The sequence below is a fragment of the Diabrotica undecimpunctata genome, chromosome 5 (genome assembly GCF_040954645.1).
Source record: "Diabrotica undecimpunctata isolate CICGRU chromosome 5, icDiaUnde3, whole genome shotgun sequence".
NCBI lineage: Eukaryota > Metazoa > Arthropoda > Insecta > Coleoptera > Chrysomelidae > Diabrotica > Diabrotica undecimpunctata.
In genome coordinates this window covers 95,016,234-95,036,922 of record NC_092807.1, presented here as the reverse complement: position 1 = coordinate 95,036,922, position 20,689 = coordinate 95,016,234, and the positions used below count along the sequence as shown (strand labels likewise).

At 34.7% G+C, this 20,689-nt stretch overlaps 1 protein-coding gene across 1 annotated transcript in view; it reads right to left on the bottom strand.

The window, feature by feature from the left end:
* LOC140441496 (integrin beta-PS-like) overlaps nucleotides 1-20,689 on the bottom strand; it is a 61,523-nt gene that overhangs the window by 22,362 nt on the left and 18,472 nt on the right. Inside the window, exons 5-6 of the mRNA XM_072532252.1 lie at nucleotides 18,491-18,575; nucleotides 8,360-8,530 (exon numbers count right to left, since the gene is read on the bottom strand). Coding sequence (XP_072388353.1) covers nucleotides 8,360-8,530; nucleotides 18,491-18,575 — 256 coding nt within the window. The remainder of the gene's footprint in view (nucleotides 1-8,359; nucleotides 8,531-18,490; nucleotides 18,576-20,689) is intronic.

Below are 20,689 nucleotides of genomic sequence, written 5' to 3'. Positions count from 1 at the left end.
ACACACACACACACACACACACACACACACACACACACACACACACACACACACACACACACACACACACACACACACACACACACACACACACACACACACACACACACACACACACACACACACACACACACACACACACACACACACACACACACACACACACACACACACACACACACACACACACACACACACACACACACACACACACACACACACACACACACACACACACACACACACACACACACACACACACACACACACACACACACACACACACACACACACACACACACACACACACACACACACACACACACACACACACACACACACACACACACACACACACACACACACACACACACACACACACACACACACACACACACACACACACACACACACACACACACACACACACACACACACACACACACACACACACACACACACACACACACACACACACACACACACACACACACACACACACACACACACACACACACACACACACACACACACACACACACACACACACACACACACACACACACACACACACACACACACACACACACACACACACACACACACACACACACACACACACACACACACACACACACACACACACACACACACACACACACACACACACACACACACACACACACACACACACACACACACACACACACACACACACACACACACACACACACACACACACACACACACACACACACACACACACACACACACACACACACACACACACACACACACACACACACACACACACACACACACACACACACACACACACACGCACACGCACACACACACGCACACGCACACACACACGCACACGCACACGCACACACACACGCACACGCACACACACACGCACACGCACACACACACGCACACGCACACACACACGCACACGCACACGCACACACCTGGCCTGATGGGCCTTCTATATGAAAAAATTGAGATGAAGTTACGTTAAAACGTTTAGTGATAAATTTAAACTATAATTGCTGAATTTAAGAGAAAAACAACCGATTTTTTTTTATGGGGGTCTTCCTTGGCGTTGGGACTATGAAATGCCGGCACAATTCTTACCCTTTTTTTTCTTACACTAAGTTTCTTACACTAATTTGTGTGGGTGAGTTGGGGTGTGCATTGCAGGGTGTATACGGCCTCCACACACCCCGGTGTATAGTGTCCTTATCTAAGTGCCTTGGCACCTGTATCCTCTCGCCAGAGTCCTAAAATAGAAAGATTTTTTTGGGTGGTTGTTTTTCTGATGACTGCATTCTTTTTGTTTAGCGACTTTGTGACCATCTCATTCTTCATTTATTCGTTTGGGACCCTATATCCGGCTATTTGCTGTTTAGGCCTTCTGTGTACCGTCCTGGTGTTTGCGTTGTAGTTAGTCAGCTCTCTTAACATGCTACTTGGGTGGTTGTTTAGTCCGTTGAAAAGTTCGTATGCCTTTTTGTCCATTGTGTGTAGGATACTTGTTTGTCCTGAGTCTCTGTATAAATTTCTCAGAGGTACATATCTCGGTAGACTCAGGGCATCTCTTATTAGTTGATTTTGCGCTGTTTGTATTTTCTTCCTGTTTGTTTTACAGGTGTGTCCCCACGCAGCAGAGGCATACGAGAGGACTGGCAGGATAATGCTATTCGCCATCCTGATTTTGGTTTTAAACCTTAGCTTGCTTCTTCTACCAATAAGCGTTGAGAGCTGACTTTTCAGCGCTTTGGCTTTATACGTTTGCTGATTAATATGCTGCGTAAAAGTGAGTTTTTTGTCTAGTAACACTCCTAGGTATTTGGCCTCGTTTGTCCATTGTACTGGGGTGTTTCCAATCGTTAGTTCTTGGTTCGGTACACTTTTTCTGTGACTAAACATTACAGCCTGTGTTTTATCTGGGTTTATGGCTATTTTCCATTTGATGCACCATCTTTCGAATCTGTTAAGTGCTCTCTGCAGATGATTAGCTGCATGATTTGGATTTCTCCAGCTAACAGCTATTGCCGTGTCGTCAGCGTAAAGACTCAACAGGGATCCTGGTTCTTTTGGCGTGTCGGCCGTATAGATGGTGTACAGGTAAGGCGACAAAACAGCTCCCTGAGGCACACCCGCCTCCAGGGTCCCGACCTCGGACAGGGTTGCCCCTGTCCGAACTCTGAACCTTCTGTTGGCTAGGTATGATCCAAGGAGGCATGTCATCGCCTCGCTGTATCCCATAGTGTTCATTTTATAGATGAGTTCATCATGCCAGACCCTGTCAAATGCTTTACTGACGTCCAGAAATGCTGTTGCCGTGTACATTTTTTCGTTGTATCCTTTAGTTGTGAATTCGGTGAAACGTAGAACTTGTAGTTCGCATGAATGTTCGCTTCTGAATCCAAATTGCGCTTCTGGTATGATGCCTAGTGCTTCCGATTCATCGTTTAGTCTTTTTAATATAACTCTTTCCGCTATCTTGCTTATTGATGATAGTAAGCTGATAGGTCTGTAGTTTTGCGGAAATGTGCCATCCTTCCCTGGTTTTTTAATCATGATGATTTATGCCTCCTTCCATCTATCTGGAAAATATCTTAGTTTAAGCATGTTGTTTACTATGTTCGTTATGTAGACAATAGCTTTGTTGGGTAGGTTTTTTAGTGCCCTGTTTGTGATGTTGTCAGGTCCTGGGGCTTTTTTGACGTTTGATAGCTTTATTAGCTCTTTTACTTCTTCGGGGGATGTGTGTATTATTCCTACTCTGCCCTTTCTTCTCTTTAGTCTTCTGGCTGTTCTTTCTACCTCTTCTTCGAAGTCTATGTCTTCATTAGGGTTTTCGTTATTTCTACATGCCCTTTCTAATTCGTCCTTTAAGACTTCAGCTTTATCTATCTGCGTGTGAACAATCCCGTTTTCTCTGTGTAGTGGAGGTATGTGTTTCTTGTCCTGTCGGAGTATTTTCGATAGTTTCCAGAAGGCGGATTTGTTTGGGTCTAATTCTTGGATATAGTTGTCCTAGCTTTCGTTTCTATGGTCTCGTAGTTGTCTTTTAACTTCCCTGTCTAGCTCATTTGCAATCCTTTTATCTTCTAGTGTTCTAGTGCGATAGGCTCTTCTTCTTTTTCTGTTTTTTTCTTTTATTAAGTTTTGTAACTCGTGACTTATATCTCCGAATCTTCCTTTTTGTCTTGTAATTTTATCGGTCTTAGAGCTGGCATCGATAGCATTGGTTATAGTTTCTTCTAGTTTGATTACGCTGTCTTCTAGTTCTGTGATGTTGTTTATTGTTGGGATGTTACCGATGTTTTCGCTGAAGATTCTTCTGAAGAATGGCCAACTTGTTATCTTCTTTTTGTGGGGCTGCAAATAGTTTAGTTCTATTGCCCCAGGGTCAGGACGATTAAATTGTGCGTCGAATCGCCTTCATTTAGAGAGTGTATTACGTATTGTTGACCCACGTTGTGTAGGATTGCAATGTCTAGATGTGTAGGGAGTTGTCCGTGAAAACACGTCGGTTCTGTTGGTCCGATCACGTAGGTGTTTGGTCTATTTTCGAGATGGGCGCAAAGTCGTCTCCCGTTGTTGTTGGTCGCTCTATCGAACCAGTTGGGAGATCTCGCATTAAGGTCTCCTATAATTACTGTGGGCTCTTCTCTGTCGAGGATTAATCTCAAATCTTCATCGAATATCAAATCATTTGGTCTGACATAAGCTGACACTATTTTTAGTGTTTCGTTGTTGGCCTTTAATCTAACTAGCGTGGCTTCCATTGTCACCAGTCCATCTGGTGTTGGTATATGTTCATGTTCTATGCCTTTTTTAACTAGTATGGCTGTTCCTCCTGATCTTGTGGTCAGTTCTGTAGATGTCGTAGCCAGGAAATTTGGTTTTCTTCCTTTCCACTAGTTTTGTTTCTTGAAGGGCTACGACATCGAGCTCTAATCTATTAATCATCTCGTCCAAAAGGTTGAGTTTTTGGAAAATTCCACCGGAATTCCAGGACCCTATGCGTAGATCTTCCGTATGGTATCTTCCGTATTTCCATATCTTACTTTTCCTCTTGTATGATTTTTTTATTTCTCTCGGTCAGAGCCATTATATGGCCGACCAATTTCTTTATTTCCTCGTCTTTTGCTTGGTTTTCTTTCCTTAACTCAGTCATCTGAGTTAGGAGATCTTGAATTTGGGCTTGTGCCTGTTCCTCTCGTTGACGGCTCTCTTTTTGGAGCTGCCTGATTTGCTCAGTCAGTAAATCTACTGACTTGTAAAGTCCGCTTTCGTCCTTTTCTTTTGATTTTTTCCTCGCTTCCTCTTCTTCTGAAAAGTCAGCGGTTGGTCTTTGCCGTTTTTGTTTTCTGCCTACCTCCGGCTCGGCATCCGTTGCGGTGGAGATGATGTCCACTGTGGGGGCCTATTACGTCGTTTGGGGGCGTGGCTTCAATTGACTCGGTGGCCGGGCTCAGCTCCTCGTCGGGGGTAACTTCCATGGTGGTCGAGACGCTGTCGTCTGTTTCCACCTCGCTATTTTCTTCCTCTTCGTTCGGGATGAACGATTCATCATCGGAGGTTTTTTCGATTAACGCGGATTCAGGTGTTAATTTTGAGGTAAAGTCATTATAGAGTTTAATTGCTGAAGCAACCGAAGGGGTGGGTGACTCGGAATAGTCACCATCTTCTTTTTCTTGTGATGCCACCTGCGTGACTTTTTGGTGTGGGGGGGGGGGAGATCACTCATAGTGCCGTAAGGCAGTGAACACATAAGTGTTCAAGACTAAAATTGGAGTTTATTACTCAGACGACTCTGTTTTTGTCTTCCCGCCAAGCCGCTGCCTGACGGTTTTCCTGGGTGTCGTCCCAGCAACCTCTCGGTAGTTCACTCCCCGATTTCTCAGGGAGGGACCCTCTTGACGTTTCACTCACCTCAGAGGCAGGGGCCGTTTCTGTCCGACCTAGATTCAAAAAACTAGGCCTTACAGTGTCATACCTGTCGACCCACTGAGGTGAACCCGTATGTTTCGCTAACACGAAGCTATTAAAAGCCTCCGCGAGGAGCCTATAAAGGCAACCCCTCAAGCTTTAACTTAAAAATATCCCGCATCCGCTTTTCGCTTTGAATGTAGACAAAAGCCCGTGCAACACTCGGTGTCTTACTCACACTCACCGGGAGCTAAAAAGCTCCGTTGCGGTCAGGTCGATTGCCCCCACCAAAGCACACTTCGCTGCTTGTCGCTCTTCGCTGCGCGTCTGCACCGTTCGCCTGCTGGAGCCGAACTCTGATTGATAGAGTCATAATATCATGATAATAGTAAAAATTGTGTCTACTAATTGCAACATATTATATAGGTATATTTTGCATTTATTTGCCAGGGTAGTGACAATTCTGTATGTTTTTGAAGTTATACTTCTATACACGCGCTCCACGTTGGAAATTTGTATGGGAGTGAATCTGTGAAACCATTACATATGTAAGATAATGAGTAAGAGAGAGACAGAGGATATATTTTCTCTCTATTCCTCTCTCGAATATAAAAATGTTCCTTCTGTATATATAATTTAATATTATATATATATATATATATATATATATATATATATATATATATATATATATATATTATATATATATATATATATATATATATATACACCTAATATTATACATATAATAAAATATTTATTAATATTATTATTTATGTGATATGTTTTGTATTATTTATTAAATGTTCATAATTATATTATTCTTTTGTATTTCAAAATAATAATCTCAATAAATCACTGTATGATCCAGAACTGTCAATTTTGAAATATATTTGTGTTATGTCCTCGGTAGTGTAGTAGTCAGTATCCCCGCCTGTCACGCGGGAGACCGGGGTTCGATTCCCAGTCGGGGAGGACTTTTTTAATAATATTATTACATTATTGTCATTTTTAAATACTTATGGATATTGCATTTTAATTTGTATTGTATTATTATATATGGAATTATGTTGCACTGTATTGTAGTGTATTTTTTTATGTATATTATTGTCATTTTTAAATACTTATGAATATTGCAGTTTAATTTGTATTGTATTATTATATTGATAATAAAATAAACAATGAATTTTACTGCAGAGTATGTGTAAAAAAATTTTGCATTCAACTCCTTTCATACATATATGAAAATAAAAATATACATTTTCATCAAAATATTGATTCAATCCTTCATTGTTAGTAAGTTGTTATTAATTCTGTTTTTCTTTCTGCTATGTCTTACCTATAGAATTACATATGTAATGATTGTGCAGATTGTGCTCCCAAATAAATTTGTAACCGCGAATGCGTGTATAGAAGTATAACTTCAACCGGCAGTCCCACTGGACTGCCATACCCGTTTTTTTTTTTGTAAAGCACCACTCATTGTAAAAATTTCACCGATTCACCGTAGCATGTGCGCATGAATAGCTACCAGTAAGTACTAAATAAAGGATTCAATTATTATCAAATGATATAATTCCTCTGGCCCGGCAGTGACGTGATTGTTTACATTTTTCACTTATAGTAACTTCACTTTCAGTAACTATAATGTGAAAACTTTAAATGCCAAATTATAATCAAGTACCTAAGTTGATTTAAATAATAAACATGGAAATTAGAGAAAAGTACTTGCTATTATATATTTATGAGCGAATGGAAAGGATTGTATTATTAAATAATAATTTTGCTCATTAAAATTTAAAACACTTATTTTTTATGAAAATGATGGACAATTTTTAATGTTTAATAAATTGGTTCTAAATAAAATAAGCCATAAGTAAGCCATCTAAAAATCTCAGAATTACGATTAGAGCTGGAAGATCGGGATCTTGATTCTATTGAGAAAAGAGTTGTTTTCGAAATAAAATTTCGGGTAATATCCACAAAGTTTCTACGGACATTGTGTCTCCGGAACGCATATTTTCTAACGGGATTTCTTCGTTGGAAAGCAAAGTTTCTGCGAACCGATATTTTGTTTCCAATATTTCGGGTTTCGAAAAAAAGATAAAAGAGATTAAAAAGGAGATAGAGGAAACAGGAACAGCAGACCGAGAAATCAAATCAATTACAGTAGAGACGAAAGACGACGCCGCCAAATGTAAGTTGGAAACGCGGCCCATATTTAAAGCGAGTAGAGGCTCTGTTATGTAAACAAGAAAAGAGGCTCTGTTTGTGGTGAAGTCCCACATTTTGATAAAAAATCATCATGGAACAACTATATTAAACAGTTCGAATCAGCTATAAGAGCGAATGGTTGGTCCAAAAAATAAAAGGCTGTAAAACTGAATATTGCTCTTCGAGGAGATACCTTAGATTGTTGCAGCAATTCTGGAAAGGTCCGTACCTCATTATGGAGAAGATTAAAGATGTTATTTACTAATCAGGACGTTTTATTAAAAATGTCAAAAGGAAAAGAGTTGTTAACCACAATAAAATCAGCAAAAATCTAATACCTCTGCCACATCATGAGGAACAACGAAAGATATGGCTTGCTGCAATTAATTCTACAAGGAAAGGTAGAAGGAAAGCGAAGGATTTCCTGGCTGAAAAATCTACGTACGCGGTTTAACACAACAACCACAAATCTTTTCAGAGCAGCCTACTCGCACTTCCAGATGACTATTTACTGGCCCATACCATCTCGGCCAGTATTAAAGATGCACCAGGGTTGGCATCCGTCTTTCGCAGGAAGTTTGGTCGAGTTGATGAACTTCAATGCCAACTGCCAGCTCCCGGAAAAGTAATCTGTTGCAATCCACATAGTTACTGTTGCGGAGAGAAAACCATCCCTTGTCACTTTGGATAACTAAAAGTTGTGAAAGTGGGTCCAGTTGTCGATAGCAGCATCCAGTTCCAGTCTCGATAAGGTTCCAGGAGGAACCATCTCTTAAGGAGGGGGCAACGTTATGTTAGCCGCCGGTAACCGACCTGTGACCTTCCCGAAGATTTGAGCGTCGACAGGTATATTTCCAAACACTTCGCCACTAATGGTAAAGGCTTCAAAACTGGTTCCGATAAATCGAGAAACGACTATCGAAGGTAAAAAAACCGGTCCATATTCTTCTAGCCAAATTGAGGGAACTCTAAAATTGTTGTATCAAGCAAATTATAAATAAATAGTGTAAATTAAAGTAGTTGCATTTGAGTTTTAGTAATAATTGTTAGTAAATAAGTGTACATAAATTAAATAATAAAGACAAAAAATTAGACGTTAATAAAATCGTTTCATAAAGCTTTTCCAGGGAGTAATAGTACTGGGCGAAATCTTATAGTACAGTATTTTGTAGTACAGATGTTAGATGTTACTTACTTTTCCATCTCCAGCGATGTGAAAATTAGCATCTGTGGAAACTACCAGCAATTTTCTAGCTTGTTCTCTCCAACCAATCTGATGCCTACATTGCAATGCTTGTAATATGGCATCGAAACCTCCTTTAGGTGCCCCCAAATTTCCAGAAACATTTGTTTGTTTCACAGCGCGCTATATAAATTAGACAATTAGATATACATCTTGTAAAAACTGGTATAATATATCTTAACATTTTTATTTACAACTTTTTCAATATATATTAAATTATTTTTTTTTAAAGGTTAAAATACGTTTATTGACGTTTCAATTTTGCTAAATGAGACCAATTGTGTCGCGAATTCCTCGGCAGAATGTAGTAGGATCTGGTTACCCATATTGAAACAGGAAGTTATTAAAAGGAAAATACCAGTATTGGTAAGTCAGTAACATATAGAGAATACATCATTTATGTTTTTTATATAACAAACATATAAAATCGGAATTTGGTGTTTATTGAAGGTAAACTAAATGCCCGATCAAATACTTACCATGTCGGGATAGTATTATGAGGTTTTTTTCCTGGTTTTTCCCTCATAATTTACTATGGAATCACTAACAGGAGAATTTTACTGTCATCATGGCATGTATTTGTCTTTTTAAAGACGAATTACATGTTATGATCTTTTCTGACGGATATTCTCAAAAAGTTGATTTCATGTAATCGAATGAACTATCTTATAAGTAAAGTCGTCCCAGGAACGCAACTCAACAATATTGGCAATATCATTTTAAAGTCGTCTACTTTAAAATGTATAAGGTATGTCTGAATTGTCAATATAGATGAGTCAGATAAAATTAAATTATTAGAAGAATTTTTCACTAAGTAACAAAAAACAAAATTTGTTTAATTTACTAATATTTGTATTTTGAGAACGATTTCCGAAGTGGAAATTGAAACGTCAATAAACGTATTTTAACCTTTAAAAAAATATATTAAATTAGATTTATTTTTTTTATTCATTACTACAGCGGAGTAAATAAAGACCAAAGAGCAGAAAGGGGAGTGTATGTAGCAATAAGAAAAAAAAATATAATAAATATGTTTATAAAATAACTTTCGACCTTAATAGAAGAATTAAAACAAATATTTAACAAATGCTTATGATAGACGATGTACAGGAAGATCTTAAAACCATGAACATCAGGCAGTGGCGAAGAAAATTATACGACAGGGCAGAATGGAAGGACATTGTCAAGCAGGACAAAGTAGACCGCAAAGAGTTGTATGCCATTAGAAGAAAGACATTAGAAAAAAGGCCCGAATAATTATAGGGGACTATGCGCCGTACCTTCTGTGGTTAGGTTATATGAGAAAATCAATAAAGGAAGGACGGAGAAACAGTTGCGGACATACCAAAAAAACTGGAAGAAAAATTTGGAAGCTGAGGTTTGGAAATTAATTATTATAAAACGCAATACATCTACATTGAAAACACCGCAGAAGACTTGGAGGTGAATAACAACTTAATAAAACAAACAAATGAATTTAAATAGCTGGGGTTAACTTTAACAAATACAGGATCAGATGAAACGGATGTGATTATATGGACCAAAGATATTACAAGCAAAATTAAACACCACATATTTAATACAATAGTGGAAAGCTGCTCACTATGTGGCTCACAGAGAAGAATGGAAACAATAAATGCAATGGAAATGGTGTTTTGAAGAACAAGCTGCAGGAAAAGAGGACGTCCTAGACTACAGTGGAACGGACAAATAAAAACAGCAATGGAAACAATAGACCTCACTGAAGAAGATATATACGACAAGAAGAAATGGCGATTGGGATGTAGTAAACGGTAAAAATATGCTGTATAAAGTCACATATAAAGAAAAAAAGAACATATAACAAATAAACAGCACTATAATGAAATAAATAAACCAACAAAAAGAATAATTTAATAAAAAAAGCAACTATACAGAAAATGGCTGACTACAAACAACGATAAAGTTTATAAAGAATATAGAGAAAAGATAGAGAGGTGAAAAAACAAATAACACAACAAAATAATGAAGAATAGGAAAGAACCTGCTTAAATATTAAAACATACATATAAGGTACAAGAACTTCGGAGTCATGGAAAGTACTGAGAGGATTGAAACAAAACTCATAAGAAAAAATTAAATTGGTAAATATACAGGACAAAGAATGGAAGGACTATTACAAGAAACTATTAACAGAACAAAGACCACAATTCATTGGAAAAGAAAACAGGCGAAGACGAAGCAAATCCCCACAATAAGAAATAGAAATAACAGATAGGGATATGAGAACGGCCATAAAAGCAATCATAAATAAGAAAGCACCGGGACCTGGAGGCATCTCACATGAGCTTTTCAGAAAACCATAAATGGAGAACAGCTTCCAAAGGAATGGACGGAGGCATATATAATAATAATAATAATAATAGAGTTTATTTATAACAAAAATTCGTTACAATATAAATTTACATATTTTATACAATAAATAAACCCAGTTTCTCACAGAAGTTGTTCGTCACATGGACTACAACTTGTACGTAAGGGTTGAATTTTTTTTTTTTTTTTTTTTTTTTTTTAACATATTCGCACAAATTACAATTATAAATTTTTAAAGTAATAACTAGACTTCGGCAAATATGCATATTGCATATTTTGCATATTGTGCATATTTTATGCAAATATTTCATATTTTGGCATATTTGTATAAAAGTTTGCATAAAGTGCATAAAAGTTCAGATTTTTATACTGTATTTGAAAATTTTTAAACATACCAATTTATTTCAATTCTTGTATAAAATTTTGTAGTCATTTTAATCAAGAAATGATCTAAGTACGTAATCTCTACAGGTCCAAAACATTTACAATTTCAAAGAAGATCAATTTAAGTAGCCCTCAACATTCTTAGAAAGTCTCGGTCACTGAGGCATTCAGTTATTGGATAATCGCTAAGGGTTCGCTCATTTGCATTTTATGATCTAATCCCCAAATCTATCTACAATTTATTGTATCTTAACAGCAGGTAAACGGCTAATAGTTTTGTTCCTAATTTAGGGATTTTCCAAAATCTCCCCCAGTTTATTGAATTAGGTACCTAAACATTTCTAATTTGATGCTCAGATTTGTAAATCATTTTTGTTTTGATATTCAAAGCGTAAACACTCGTTGTGCGTAACAAAAAGGAAGATTGTGATTTTATAATGCCTAAAACAACCAGTGCTTCAACTTGGATTAAACCTTATAAAGAGGTGTCTATGGATATGGGAAAAATCTACTGTTCAGTCTGTGACAAAATTGTAAGTATCTAATATTTTCTATTAAATATCTAATATTTCATACATACAGGGTGTTTCCAAATGACACTTACAACGTTTGACTGTAGATACTTCTCGAAAAATTGAACAAAACGATATAGTTAATGAGGGGTCAAACTTATTTACTTTTCGAGATACAGGGTGTTAAAATTAAAAAAAAATTAAATTCTTTTAGTTAATAACAACAATAACTTTAAAACCGATAAACGTATTTACTTGAAATTTAGTACTCGTAGGTTGTTTTTAAATGAAAAATAGCTTCCTTTAGTGAGAAAAAATTGTCCATGGTACAGTACAATGGTGTGTATTTAGAAAAATTTTTCACCTTTACTTTTTTTTATGAAGTCAGCTATTCTAAAACACAATTATTTTTATTGTAATTGAATTAACAAAAAAAACTTTTGTTGAATTTTAAAATAAGTTATATGATGTACTAATGGTTAGTAACAAAAACTAATTTGTGGATTAATACTGCATTTAAAACACTTTTTTTCCAAACCAGTTATTTGATTGACCAAAAACACCTTGTATATTTTTATATTTTAAAGGTTGGGTTAAAATAAAGGTTTTTATTTTTATTTATAGATAGCATGTGAGAAGAAATTTCAGATAGACCAACATGTGAGAACTGCTTCACACATTGCAAAAAAAGGAAAAATAGGAGGAAAACATCAAACTTCAATGGCTAAATGTTTCCAATCTACTTCAAAAAAATTAGATGAGCAAGAAACTTTTAATGAAGACTTGTGTCGCGCATTAGTGTCTGCAAACTTACCGCTTTCAAAATTAGCAAATGTAAATTTTAGTTCGTTTCTAAAAAAATATTGCAAACTTAATGTTCCAAGTGATCGGTCTCTAAGAAGAAATAATGTGAACGGGCTATACTCGTCGGTGTTAATTAATATTAAGGAAGAAATTGCAGATAATTATTTTTACATATCTGTAGACGAAACCACTGATTCCTCAGGAAAGTATATTGCTCATTTATTGATTGGTGTTCTTAAAGAAGATACCTTACCAAAATCTCATCTTATTTCATGCCAGCAACTTGAGAAAACAAATGCTTTAACAATTTCGCGTTTTATACAAGAAACATTAGCAACTTTTTTTCTTCCGACAACTATTCCTTCTAATAAATTACTGCTTATTTTATCGGATGCTGCTCCTTATATGGTGAAAGCAGGACAAAATTTAAAAATATTTTTCCCAGATTTAATACATGTTACTTGTGTAGCGCATGGATTAAACAGAGTTGCAGAGGAAATACGAAAAAAGTTTCCTCTTGTAAATACCATGATATCCAGTGTCAAAAAAGTATTTCTTAAATCTCCTATAAGAATTCAACTTTATAAAGAAATGCTACCTAACATTCCTCTTCCACCACAACCTATTTTAACGCGATGGGGAACATGGTTAGAAGCAGCTAATTTTTATGCAGATCATTTTGTTAAAATAAAGAACATAATTGATACGTTAACAGATGAAAGTTCCCAATCTCTTTTGGATTCTAAACAAACTTTTCAGAGTAACTTGCTTCAACAAGAACTTTCATTTATAAAATCAAATTTTAGTTTTGTTCAAAAAACAATTACTCAGTTAGAATCACCAAAACTGTCATTGTTCGAAAGTACAGCATTAATAAAAGAATTTGCGTCATGTTGTCGGAACGTTAGAGGTAATATAGGAAAAGATATTTTAAAAAAATTTAAAGCTACTATGGAAAAAAATAAAGGTTACCATATTCTTTCTGAAGTAGTCAGTGTTCTAGCTGGAAATATTTCGGAAACAATTAATTTAGAACCAAATGTTTTGGTTAGTTTGAAAAATGCTCCCGTTACATCAGTTGATGTTGAACGAAGTTTTTCCATATATAAATATATGTACTCAGACAGAAGCCACAAGTTTTTGTTAGAAAATTTTGAACACCACTTGGTCATTTATTGTTACCATAATTCTAAATAAGTTTATTCATACTTAAAAATGATGTAGTTACTTAAAATAAATGTAAATCTTAATGAATAGTAGGAAATATTTAGTTATGTACACTTTTTTTTAAATAAAATTGTTACTATTTTACGATTTGTTTATTTATTTGTATGCATATTTTGTAAAATATTTGCATATTTTCGGGTAAACACACGCATATTTATGCGCATATTTTCTACATTTTTATTTGCATATTTGCCGAAGTCTAGTAATAACATACAAACTGTTGACAAATAACAAATAGTAAAACATAATATTTAAAAATATAACATTTATATGAAATTGAAGCTCATTAATAGCTGTTCATGACTTCATGCAATTTATATCTGTTACCATGGATCCATTGTTTTAATTTTTTTTTAAATTTTTTATAGTTATGTATTATTTTGATGGTAGATGGTAAGCAATTAAACATTTTTGGTCCCAAAAAATCAATGCAACGTTGGCCAATGGTTTTTCCTTTTTTTGGTACTAATATCGTTAAGTTTCTATTTCTAGTTTGATATGTATGGTGGGTACAATTCAGAAATGATTTCTCTCTGTGTAAATATACTAATGATTTGTACGAGTACAACTGGTTTAAATCCATAAAATGACTGTCTGTAAATAATTGGTCCACTGAAGATCTTATACCCCTTCTATATATTATTCTAATTATCCAATGTTGTATAACGTTTAGATTTTTAAGGTGAACACTGTACGCTCCACCCCATCCAATAATCCCATAGGTTAATTGTGATTGTACCAGAGAATAGTATAAAATCTTTAAGTGGTGAACATCTAAGAAGTCGCGAAGTTATTTGAATTTTAGGAGTAAACCTCTTATTTTTTGGACTGCATATTTGATATGATGATCCCATTTTAGGTGTCTGTCAATTACAATACCAAGGTACTTAATATTTTCTGCTTCTGGAATTGTTGTATCGTTGATAATTTTAAGTTGGTTGAAATTTGGTAACCCAGTGGTGTATGACGAAAATGGCAAGTATTTAGTTTTTTCAATATTTAATGTTAAATGGTTATGTTGAAACCATTTCTTTATTTTTACAAAGTCCATTTCGACATTTTCCTTTAACTTTTTCCAATTATTATTGCTATAAAAAATAGCTGTATCGTCAGCAAAACTTATGATCTGGCCTGAGGTCTGCAATGTAAGCAATGTATTTATATAAATAGTAAATAAAAGCGGCCCCAACACCGTTCCTTGCGGGACTCCGTAAGTCACAGTTCTGGTCATGCTGATTTTACCATCTACAGTTACCTTTTGCTGTCTGTCACTTAAGTAGCTCTCTAACAATTTGAAGGCCACACCTCTGATGCCGTAATTTTTTAGTTTATGTAACAGTATTTTGTTGTTTACAGTATCAAATGCTTTAGAGAGATCTACAAATATACATAAAGAAGCTTTTTTATTATCTAAAGCATTGTAAATATTTTTTACCAATTTACCAATTGCATATTCTGTAGACCTTCCCTCTCTAAAGCCATATTGACTTTCAGATAATATATCATGTTTCTTTAAAAAATTATTTAGACGAGATTTTATAATTTTTTCGATTACTTTACTGAGATTCGAAGTCAAGCTTATTGGTCTATAGTTTCCAAGTTCACTACGATCTCCACCTTTAAAAAGCGGTTTAATGATACCTGTTTTTAATACATTGGGAAATATACCTAATCTGAAACAGTTATTGATTATATAGGTCAATGGTTTAGCAATTTGTTCTGCAACTTCTTTTAACAATTCTGATCTAAGGGTATCTATACCTGGCGATTTTTTATTTTTTAGTGTATGTATAGTTTCAATGACTTCATCTTCATTCGTTGGAAATAAATATATGCTATTTTTTACATACTCAATCTTTTCAACATAATTGAGAGGTGTATCAATTTTCTCAGCATATTTTTTTCCCAAATCACTGAAATAGTTATTAAATAGATCTGCGATTTGTCCATGATCTGTTATTAAATTATCATCTGTCTTTATCTGCTCAATTGCTGTTTTAACTACTGTTCCACCACACAATTCTTTGACACATGTCCAAAGAGCCTTTGAAGTGCAAGTATTTTTATCAATTAAGTCATTAAAATATTTCTTTTTTGCTTTTGTTAATAATCTGTTGAGATTTTTGGATAATTTATATTCGTTAATGATATTCATGTCACTGGGGTGTTTCTTAGATTTTTTATACAAATTGTTTTTTTTCCTCAATAGCTTTTAATAATTCTAAATTGATTCAAGGTTTTTTATTTTTTGATTTTTTTCGAATTTGTACTTCCTTAGTTGTTATGTCAATATTTCGTTGTAGTGTATTGATAAACTCCTCAGTTGTATTATTTATATTTGTGGAATTATAAACTGAGATCCAGTTTTCGTCTTTTAAATTTAGCTTTAATTGTATGTAATCTGTATATTTTTTGAACATTGTGTACTTTTGTTTTCTTGTGGGATTAACTGAAGAGTTGAAATTTTCTAATATTAATGCAATGGGACTATGATCAGTTATTTCGTAGTTAAAAATGTAAGAACTAAGTTTATGTTTACTTTTTTGTGAATTTTCAATAAAGAAATGATCGAGGCACGTTTTACTGTGAGGTCTTGTGATTTGGTTTATATATGATACATATCCATGCATGTTAAGTAAGTTTTTATACTCCGATACATAGTCATCATCAACTAATAAGTCGACATTAATATCTCCTGCAAAAATATTAATGTCCGACTTCTTTGTATGGCGCAAATAATTGTTAAGGCATGAATTAAATACCTTTGGGCATGAGCTTGGTGATCTGTATGTAGAAACGATTTTAATATTTTCATTTTTTCCGTAGATGTTTAATTCGATTGCTGTCATTTCAGAGATCTTAATAATGTTGTATTTATAGTTTAGATTGTTTTTTACATATACAATAACACCATCATTTCTATTAAAGTTACCTCTACTATATATGAGTTCGTATTCCTGTATTTGAAATATATTGCAATTAACAAGCTGTAAAGTTTCCGTTAAAATAATAATTTCAAAATCAGATGTAAAATGATTTAAAAAAACGATAAATTCGTCAAAGTTTTTTGAACATTTTATGACATCTATATTTAAGAAAGGAGATAGAAAACGATGCGAGAACTACAAAGGAATAAGCGTAATATCATCAATTGCAATCTTATATCGGAAGATACTGCGAGAAAAGATAGAGCAAGCCATAAAAGGCAAAATCGGGGAAGATCAGGCAGGCTTCACGGCAGGAAGATCATGCATAGACCACATATACACACTGGAACAACTGTTGGAAAAGAAAAAAGCAAAAAATAGAGATACATTTGGCATTTGTGGACCTGAGAGAGGCGTATGACTCTGTACCAAGGTCAGAACTATGGGAGGCAATGTACAAATTAGAAATACAGACGGAACTCATAGAAGCTACAAAAGCTCTGTATAAAGAAAATAAAGTGTCCATTAAAATGGGAACAAGAATCATAAGAGACTTCACCACAACAAAAGGGCTCCTGCAGGGTTGTTCCACATCTCCAGCCCTATTCAAAATATACTTAGAGAAAGCCTTAACTACATGGAAAAAAATGCGAAGGCATGGGAGTACCGGTACAGAACGAATACCTATATATGTTAAGCTTTGCAGACGATCAAGTAGTGATTGCACAAGACCAAGACGACCTCAGCTACATGATGAAGAAACTACAAGAAAAATATACCAAGGCTGGCCTAGATATTAACCTCGCGAAGACAGAGTATCTATCTACAAGTGAAGAAGACATAGAAGATCTACAGATTGATGAAAAAGTAACAATCAAAGGAAAGGATAAATTCAAATACTTGGGGTTTATAATCACGAAAAAGGCAACAATAGAGGAAGAAATTACACAAAGATTAGGACAAACAAGAACAGCAATCCGACAACTTAACTCAGTATGGTGGGAAAGACAAAAACACAGATTTATAAAACATTAGTGCGAAGTATTATGACATATAGGGCTGACAATTGGATCATAAACAAGAAAAACAGCAGTAAGATAATAGCAACAGAGATGGAATGCTTGCGAAGATGCTGCAGAGTAGCAAGAATGGATAGAAGAAGTAATGACGAAATAAGGCAAAGAACATCAATAGAAACAGATATACTAACATATATAGAACAAAAAAGACTAAAGTGGTATGGACATGTAACAAGAAGTAGCGACAGCAGATGGATAAAGAGAATAACCGAATGGAGCCCCATACGAAGGAGGAAAATCACGGATAAGTAAGTAAATATCTATAAAAGTTTAATTTTGAATATCTATGGAATCTGCTGTTACTTGCTTAACTTAAAAAAACACATTATAATTCATTAGATTCAATGAAAAACTATTGAAGATTTATGGTAGTTCGTAAGGGGTTGCCATATTATAAAAAACTCGATTGATTTATAGATAAAGTCTACAATTATATATAAAAGACAATCTATTTTTAAGATAGCTCTTAAACATTTGACAATGTGCATTTCAAAAGTTTTTCGAGATATGTTAAACTCAAATTGGTTCAAAATGGTTTATATAACTGCAAAAAAATCACAAATTATAAAATGTTTCTTTTATTTTAAAGAGTGTGTATAAGCGTGATATTAATCCCTACCAATTGGATTGATACAGCGTAGAATAGATTGAAATGAAAGTTGCTTGGGGAGGACCATGTTCAGTAACGAACTGGTTTGGACTGATGATGATTTAGTTTAGCTTCAATTAGGATTTTTCTTAATGGTTTCTTATATATTATGGTAAAAATGAGTAAATTACAGTTATTCAAAAACTTACTGAAAACAATTCGGCATCTGTGGATAGTCTTAAGACGTGTTGGTAGCCGTGAGGAACAGTACAATTTTCGCAAGGATGCACGAAACTATAAAAAAAATAACAGTACAATGTTTTTCTGCTCATAATTTTTTTAAGTTATACAGATTTTGTAGCTGTAGCAATGGCGGATACACAGGGGGAATGGAGAAATCTCCCCAAGAAGGTCCAAAATAAAAAAAAAACCTATTATTTTGCCACTGTGTAGCTGTAGCTATTGAAGATAATGCTTAATTGTGACAAAGCAACGATCTAATTCTCAGATATATGTATTTAGATTTTTTTTTTTTAAATATATTTTACTAAATGCTGCAAATTTTAAAATTGGAAACATGCCTATTCCATAAGTAGATGGAAGAATTGGAGAACCGCACTTTTTGATAGTTTACCCTGGGATGCAAAAGAGGTATCTGAGACTAAATACATTAAATACCACCCGCTACCCAGAACACACTAAGGTATGCAACATTAGCAGAAGAGGCCCTGGCTCTCTAGGTTGAGGGTTGGGCAAAAGGCGAACACCGTCATCCCCTAAAAAACTGTTAAGTAAATATTCATTATATATATATATATATATATATATATATATATATATATATATATATATATATATATATATATATAAGCGGGGATCCTACAGCTTCTGCCGCTTCCCGCATTTCGATCGCCATCTTTTTCTATCTCTCCAGGTGTCTTCATCAATGGCTCTGTCTTTCATGGTTTCCATAACACCTTGTATCCAAGACTTGGCTGGTCTTCCTCGTTTCCTTCTATTACTTGGATTGTATTCCATAGCTCTTTTTGGCCATCTGTTGTCGTCCATCCTCTGTACGTGTCCATACCATATTAACTGTCTAGTTTCTATTCTTTCAGAAGTTGTATGTACTCTATCTGTATATTCATTATATCAAATTATAAAAAAGGTGCATTTAATTGGTATTGTGCCAGCTATGTACATTCTCCATTGAGAAGAGAAAGACCATACACAAAATTATGTCAACTAAAAGACAACCGTTCTTAAAGATACTTCTTTTTTCAATCTCGGAATGCTTTGTATATTGCAAGCAATCAATGTGTGATCAAAGATTTAAAAAATAGCAATTTACTTAATAAATTTCGAAAGTGATATTCAAATCACTTTTAGATCGTGTTATTTCTAATTCTTCTTCTTCTTCCTTCTTGTATGTAGGCTTTAAAACCTATTTCTTCTTCAATATTAACCTCCTAAATTGTTTAAATTATCGCAACATCTTTTTCTTGGTCTGCCAATACTTTTACGTCCATTTTGTGACTTATCTCATGCTATTCTATCCTCTACCATTCTACTAATGTGTTCGTTCCACTCCTCTTTCCGTTTTGTCACCCATCCATTTATGTCTTCTATATTACATGCTCTTCTTATGTTTTTGCTTCTCTCCCTATCCAACAGACTTTTCTTTGATATTCGTCGGAGTATTTTTATCTCTGTTGTTTCTAGTAGTCGTCTCGTTTTAGATGTGTCAGGTCTTGTCTCCGCCGTGTATAATAATATAGGTCTAATTGCTGCTTTATAGATTCTTGTTTTTGTGTCTTGTCTTAGGTGTTTGTTCTTCCAGATTGTGTCATTAAGAGATCCCGCCGCTTTACTTGCTTTTAAGCTTTGTTGTCGTACTTTCGATTTAAATGTGTTAGTTTTCCATTTATCTTTGCCTGTATTCGATTATGGAAGTAGATGTCTTCGATGGTTTGTATAATATTGATTGGTATGTTTCTTTTATACAGTAGGTGTAAGACGTCTTCGACTTGGATGCGTTCGAAAGCCTTTATCAGGTCTATAAAACATAGATATGCTGGTTTATTGTACTCGATGGCATTTTCTGTGATTTGTCTTAGTACAAATACGGCGTCTACGCAGGATCTTCCGGATCTAAATTCTTGTTGTTCATCTGATAAGGTTTTTAGTTTATTGATTTTGTTGGTTAGGACTTTTGCGGTAAGCTTAAATGCGATGTTCAGTAGATTTATACCTCTATAATTGTTGGGGTCTTCTTTATCTTCTTTCTTGAACATTGGTATCATTATGCTGTTTCTCCCTGCGTCTGGTATTTTGCGGTGCAATATTAGTTTTTGTATAAGTTTTATTATCTCAAGGGTTATAGTTTCTCCTCCGTGTTTTAGAAGTTC